The sequence below is a fragment of the Pogona vitticeps genome, chromosome 6 (genome assembly GCF_051106095.1).
Source record: "Pogona vitticeps strain Pit_001003342236 chromosome 6, PviZW2.1, whole genome shotgun sequence".
NCBI classification, from domain to species: Eukaryota; Metazoa; Chordata; class Lepidosauria; order Squamata; family Agamidae; genus Pogona; species Pogona vitticeps.
The window spans coordinates 41690023-41696643 of NC_135788.1; the positions used below are offsets into that span (position 1 = coordinate 41690023).

General features: G+C 45.1%; 1 protein-coding gene and 1 long non-coding RNA gene across 2 annotated transcripts; one reads left to right on the forward strand and one right to left on the reverse strand.

Moving 5' to 3' along the window:
• Window positions 1-475: 475 nt before the first annotated feature.
• Window positions 476-1072, forward strand: LOC144583472 (uncharacterized). Its single transcript, XR_013537245.1, has 2 exons — window positions 476-553; window positions 709-1072. It is a non-coding gene; the product is annotated as an uncharacterized LOC144583472 (long non-coding RNA).
• Window positions 1073-2245: 1173 nt separating this feature from the next.
• On the reverse strand, window positions 2246-3232 carry LOC140705886 (uncharacterized). The gene is made up of 2 exons (XM_078377274.1): window positions 2763-3232; window positions 2246-2609 (listed from the first exon to the last, which is right to left on the reverse strand). The coding sequence occupies exons 1-2, from the start codon at window positions 3207-3209 to the stop codon at window positions 2460-2462; spliced, it is 597 nt and encodes a 198-aa protein (XP_078233400.1). The 5' UTR covers window positions 3210-3232; the 3' UTR covers window positions 2246-2459.
• Window positions 3233-6621: the final 3389 nt, after the last annotated feature.

The window sequence follows — 6621 nt, forward strand, 5'->3', positions numbered from 1 at the left end:
CAAGGGTGGGAAAGTCCCGGGGATTTGCAGAGAAGCTATAAACGTGGTTCGGGACCCTTCTGCGCGCTCTTGCGGCTCTTTGCAAAGGTCTTGTGGCTTTAAAGACATGGCTGACAAGGAGAACAAAGCTCCCGAGGCATGCCAAAAGCTTGCGGGAAAGCCCGGGAGGCGTTTGCGTCCCAAAGGCTACTATTATGGGCCGGTGGGATTTTCCATGCCGTTGTGTCCATTAGGAACTCCTACAAGACTAAAGGCTAGCCTTCCCAAAGACCCAGAAAAGTTAAGAAAAAAATGCAAGTCTGCAGAAGACGTATTTGTATTTACCGCAAAGCCTAAGCAGAAGCCGAAAAACACAAGAAAACCGGACTGCACACTGATGTGGGGTGATGATGAAGATGCTGAGCCTCAGTGCGTTGATGGCGAACAAGGGATAAAAAGAGATTTACAGAAGCCGCCGGGTTTTGCGGAGATTGATGATGGTGCTGAGCAGCAAATGTTGGCAGAGGCTCCAGACGAAGGCTTTGAGAGTGATAAAGAGAACCAAGTCAACCTGGTAAGACCAATTTTCTTTTTAAAAAGTCTTATTAAGGGTTCCGTTATAAGGGCTTTAAATGCCATAGTTAAGGATTTATGCTAGGGTTGGGGGGGGGCGGGGCGGTAAAGGGCCTTTTAAAAATGACTAAAACCTTGTTTCATTTTCAATCACAGGAGAGCTTGTTTCAAGCTCAAACTCAGGAGGGCCCTGAACATGATGGTGATGATGATGATGAGGGGCTTGAATGTGACTGTGGATATTGGGCGCACAGAAAGGCCCTGAAAGCGGCAGGTTGCATCCCTTCAAGAGAGAATACTTCCTGAATGACTATATAACCTGCAAATATATCCTGTATTGTGTGTGTGTGTGTGTGCTTCTACCTGTACCTTCTGCTGTATTGCGTGTGTTTCTACCTATGTCTTCTGTAAAAGCTAAAATGTCTGCCCTGTATTTCTACTAGCACTGAGATTTAGATGTATGCTTTACAATATTCTTGTAATATACTGTCTTTTAATAAAGAGTCTTTATTGTACCATACATTGCTCATATATGTGCTAATGGCTGAGCTGGATGCACGGGGGAAATTATTGCACAATATCTATTATACACCCTCATCAGCGGGGAGTTTTGGAGGTCTGAAGCCTCTCTTTAGGGAGGCCAAAAAACAGGTGAAAACCTTGAAACTCGGAGATGTTTCTCGATGGCTGTCCGACCAGGATGCCTATACGTTGCATAGGCCTGCTAGAATTCATTTTAAAAGAAATAAGACCGTGGTTTCCAAAATAGATGATCAATGGCAGGCAGATTTGGTTGATATGCAACAATATGCTCGGCACAACAAGGGTTGCAAGTATATTCTGGTCTGTATAGACATTCTTTCTAAGTACGGCTGGGTAAAAGCGCTCAAAGGCAAAACAGGCAAAGAAGTGGCCAGAGCCTTTGAAGCCATTTTCAAACAAGATGGAAGAAAACCTGACAAAATACAGACGACCATGTCATTGTGATGATTCACATCTACAGGCCTACATTTAATAGTTCTATGAAGGCTATGGTTATAACTTTTAAGGAACTGCGGTAATACATCCACATACCTGTAGGTGTTATTAGCCGTGAAATACCTCCACATTTTTGTTTTTAATGTTCTGTTAAACCTCTCAACAACCCCTGCTTTGACCTCATTATTGGTGACAAAATGCTGTATTCCACATTTCTTGAATAAACTGCTTACAGGTCTGTTTAGAAATTCACCGCCACGATCCGTCTGTATTTTGTCAGGTTTTCTTCCATCTTGTTTGAAAATGGCTTCAAAGGCTCTGGCCACTTCTTTGCCTGTTTTGCCTTTGAGCGCTTTTACCCAGCCGTACTTAGAAAGAATGTCTATACAGACCAGAATATACTTGCAACCCTTGTTGTGCCAAGCATATTGTTGCATATCAACCAAATCTGCCTGCCATTGATCATCTATTTTGGAAACCACGGTCTTATTTCTTTTAAAATGAATTCTAGCAGGCCTATGCAACGTATAGGCATCCTGGTCGGACAGCCATCGAGAAACATCTCCGAGTTTCAAGGTTTTCACCTGTTTTTTGGCCTCCCTAAAGAGAGGCTTCAGACCTCCAAAACTCCCCGCTGATGAGGGTGTATAATAGATATTGTGCAATAATTTCCCCCGTGCATCCAGCTCAGCCATTAGCACATATATGAGCAATGTATGGTACAATAAAGACTCTTTATTAAAAGACAGTATATTACAAGAATATTGTAAAGCATACATCTAAATCTCAGTGCTAGTAGAAATACAGGGCAGACATTTTAGCTTTTACAGAAGACATAGGTAGAAACACACGCAATACAGCAGAAGGTACAGGTAGAAGCACACACACACACACACAATACAGGATATATTTGCAGGTTATATAGTCATTCAGGAAGTATTCTCTCTTGAAGGGATGCAACCTGCCGCTTTCAGGGCCTTTCTGTGCGCCCAATATCCACAGTCACATTCAAGCCCCTCATCATCATCATCACCATCATGTTCAGGGCCCTCCTGAGTTTGAGCTTGAAACAAGCTCTCCTGTGATTGAAAATGAAACAAGGTTTTAGTCATTTTTAAAAGGCCCTTTACCGCCCCGCCCCCCCAACCCTAGCATAAATCCTTAACTATGGCATTTAAAGCCCTTATAACGGAACCCTTAATAAGACTTTTTAAAAAGAAAATTGGTCTTACCAGGTTGACTTGGTTCTCTTTATCACTCTCAAAGCCTTCGTCTGGAGCCTCTGCCAACATTTGCTGCTCAGCACCATCGTCAATCTCCGCAAAACCCGGCGGCTTCTGTAAATCTCTTTTTATCCCTTGTTCGCCATCAACGCACTGAGGCTCAGCATCTTCATCATCACCCCACATCAGTGTGCAGTCCGGTTTTCTTGTGTTTTTCGGCTTCTGCTTAGGCTTTGCGGTAAATACAAATACGTCTTCTGCAGACTTGCATTTTTTTCTTAACTTTTCTGGGTCTTTGGGAAGGCTAGCCTTTAGTCTTGTAGGAGTTCCTAATGGACACAACGGCATGGAAAATCCCACCGGCCCATAATAGTAGCCTTTGGGACGCAAACGCCTCCCGGGCTTTCCCGCAAGCTTTTGGCATGCCTCGGGAGCTTTGTTCTCCTTGTCAGCCATGTCTTTAAAGCCACAAGACCTTTGCAAAGAGCCGCAAGAGCGCGCAGAAGGGTCCTGAACCACGTTTATAGCTTCTCTGCAAATCCCCGGGACTTTCCCACCCTTGCAGGGCCTAGGGCATGCTGAGGCATGCCCTAGGGCCAACCTTTCTAGCCAAACCCCCTCCACCCGCTCCCCATTGGTCCACAGGGGCCATGGGGGGGCACAACCCCTCGGGGACCAATCCTCAGGCTACCCTAGGGTCACGGGGGACCCCAGACTCTAGGAAAAGACACCTATAGGCCCACGGTGACCCCCACAACCCCTGACGTCATGCAGGGCCTAAAGGCATGCTGGGGCATGCCCTAGGGCCGCCCTTTCTAGCCAAGCCCCTCCAACCGCTCCCCATTGGTCCACAGGGCCGTGGGGGTGGCACAACCCCTCGGGGACCAATCCTCAGGCCACCCTAGGGTCACGGGGGACCCCAGACTCTAGGAATACACCCCTATAGGCCCACGGTGACCCCCACAACCCCCGACGTCACCGCTCGACCAGCCCCTTCTGCCGGAAGGGGCCTGGGTCGAGCCTAGACGCCGGAAGTCCCTCCCCTTCCGCTGCTGGGGGTCCAAAAGGGGGCGTGGCACCTGTCAAATTTGAGTTTGAATAAAGCTACCATTACCCTACTACTCCCATGCACATGTATATTCCTTCAGCTCTCAAAAATGTGTAAAATATATGATGTGGCCCTCATGCTGAAAAGTTTGGAGACCCCTATTTTAACTGGTCAATTATTGTCTGTCCCACATCCAGCAAAACATTTTATGGCAGCAACCTTGTATTTTATGCAGACCTTGCTGTCATGGTTGCACTGAGAAAACCACCCCGGCTGACACCACTGAAACCAATACAGTATGTGGTGCATGATGTCTATGATAAACTTGTCCAACATTTCTTGATTTAATTATAAATGCATCCATGGAACAGTTTGCTAGCAATTCTAAAAAAGAAAATGAGGTGAAAAGACAATGTTACAAAGCTGAAAGCACATTAAGGCATCTTTCCATGTTTTCAGAAATCAAACTTCAAAGAAATCCTCTCCATTAGTCCTGAAGAATAGTCACCAAACAAAACAATCTCAACTGTATAGCTGGAGGTGAAACCACTTACGTTTTGACACTCATATGCTCATATTAGTAAATCAGTTTCTTTTTTCCAATTTTGGGCTACCTCTAAATTCTGTTTCTGGCTGTGGATGCAGAAGTAGGACAGTGGCAAACAGTTAAATTTAGTGGGATTGATTACCACAAGATTCAGCCCTCATGGATGGACAAACTGGGGACTGGAAAATTAAAAGAGTATAAAGCTATCGATTAATGCCAAATATAACGAATGTGGTATATCTCTCAACACAGTTAGTTTCGGGGGGGGGGGGGGTCATGAAAAGGTAGCTGCTAGCTCATTTGCAAGTTTCCCATAGACAACAGTTTGGCCAGTGTAAACAAAATCATGGACTAAACAAGTATTTGGCACAAAGTAGCAGGGCTTCTCTTTCTCATTCACCATTGCCTGCATAATGGGGAGAAGTGGGGACATTTCCAAAATCTGACAGATTGTAACTTTACTAACTACATGTTGTTGTTTAGTCTTTAAATAGTGTCCAACTCTTCGTGACCCCGTGGACCAGAGCACGCCAGGCCTTCCTGTCTTCCGCTGCCTCCCGGAGTTGGGTCAAATTCACGTTGGTAGCTTTGATGAACACTGTCCGTCCATCTCATCCTCTGTCACTCCTTTTCCTCTTGCCTTCACTCTTTCCCAACATGAGGGTTTTTTCCAAGGAGTCTTCTCTTCTCATGAGATGGCCAAAGAATTAGAGCCTCAGCTTCAGGATCTGTCCTTCCAGGGAGCACTCAGAGTTGATTTCCTTCAAAATGGATAGGTTTGTTCTCTTTGCAGTCCAGGGGACTCTCAAGAGTCTCCTCCAGTACCACAATCCCAAAGCATCAATTCTTCGACGATCAACCTTCTTTATGATCTAGCTCTCACTTCCATACATTGCTACTAGAAAACTATAGCTTTGACTATGCAGACCTTTGTCAGCAAGGTGATGTCTCTGCTTTTTAAGATGCTATCTAGGTTTGTCATCGTTTTCCTCCCAAGAAGCATGTGTCTTTTAATTTTGTGGCTGCTGTCACCATCTGCAGTGATCATAGAGCCCAAGAAAGTAAAATCTGTCACTGCCTCCATATCTTCCCCTTCTATTTGCCAGGAGGGATGGGACCAGTGGCCATGATCTTAGTTTTTTTGATGTTGAGCTTTAGAGCATTTTTGCACTATCCTCTTTCACCCTCATTACAAGGTTCTTTAATTCCTCCTTACTTTCTGCCATCAGAGTAGCATCATCTGCATATCGGAGGTTGTTGATATTTCTTCCAGCAATCTTAAATCCGGCTTGGGATTCCTCCAGTCCTGCCTTTCGCATGATATATTCTGAATCTAAGTTAAATAAGCAGGGAGACAATATACAGCCTTGTCGTAGTCCTTTCTCAATTTTGAACCTTCAGTTTTTCCATATCCAGTTCTAACTGTTGCTTCCTCTCCCACATATAGATTTCTCAGGAGATAGATAAGGTGATCAGGCACTCCCATTTCTTTAAGAACTTGCCATAGTTTGCTGTGGTCCACACAGTCAAAGGCTTTTGCATAGCCAATGAAGCGGAAGTCGATGTTTTTCTGGAACTCTCTGGCTTTCTCCATAATCCAGCGTGTGTTAGCAATTTGGTCTCTAGTTCCTCTGCCCCTTTGAAATCCAGTTTCTACTTCTGGGGGTTCTTGGTCCACATACTGTTAAAGCCTACCTTGGAGGATTTTGAGCATAACCTTGCTAGCGTGTGAAATGAGTGCAATCGTACGGTAGTTGGAGCATTCTTTGGCACTGCCCTTCTTTGGGATTGGGATGTAGACTGATCTTTTCCAATCCTCTGGCCATTGCTGAGTTTTCCAAACTTGCTGGTATATTGAGTGTAGCTCCTTAACAGCGTCATCTTTTAAGGTTTTAAATATTTCAACTGGAATGCCATCACCTCCACCGGCCTTGTTGTTAGCCATGCTTTCTAAGGCCCACTTGACTTCAGTCTCCAGGATGTCTGGCACAAGGTCAGCAGCCACACTATCTGGGTTGTTGGGGACATCGAGATCTTGACAATTAGCCTTTGCCCTGCTGCGTTTTGAACTCCAAGGCCAAACGTGGTGAACTATTTTGAGGTAATATATTCTTGAAAGCTTTCACAGCCAGGATCTGATGGTTGTTGTAGTTTTTTTCGGGCTGTCTGGCAACGTTCTTGAGGTTTTTCTTCCTAACATTTCGCCAGTCTCTGTGTCTGGCATCTTCAGAGGACAGGAGTCAGAGCAAAGACAGAGTTCTGACTCCTGTCCT

What these genes read in the sequence shown, in the direction of transcription:
- LOC140705886 (XM_078377274.1), bottom strand. Translation starts at nt 3,209, where the DNA reads ATGGCTGACAAGGAGAACAAAGCTCCCGAGGCATGCCAAAAGCTTGCG. An exon ending in AAGAGAACCAAGTCAACCTG is followed by an intron (nt 2,610 to 2,762) that starts GTAAGACCAATT and finishes TTTCAATCACAG; the next exon opens with GAGAGCTTGTTTCAAGCTCA.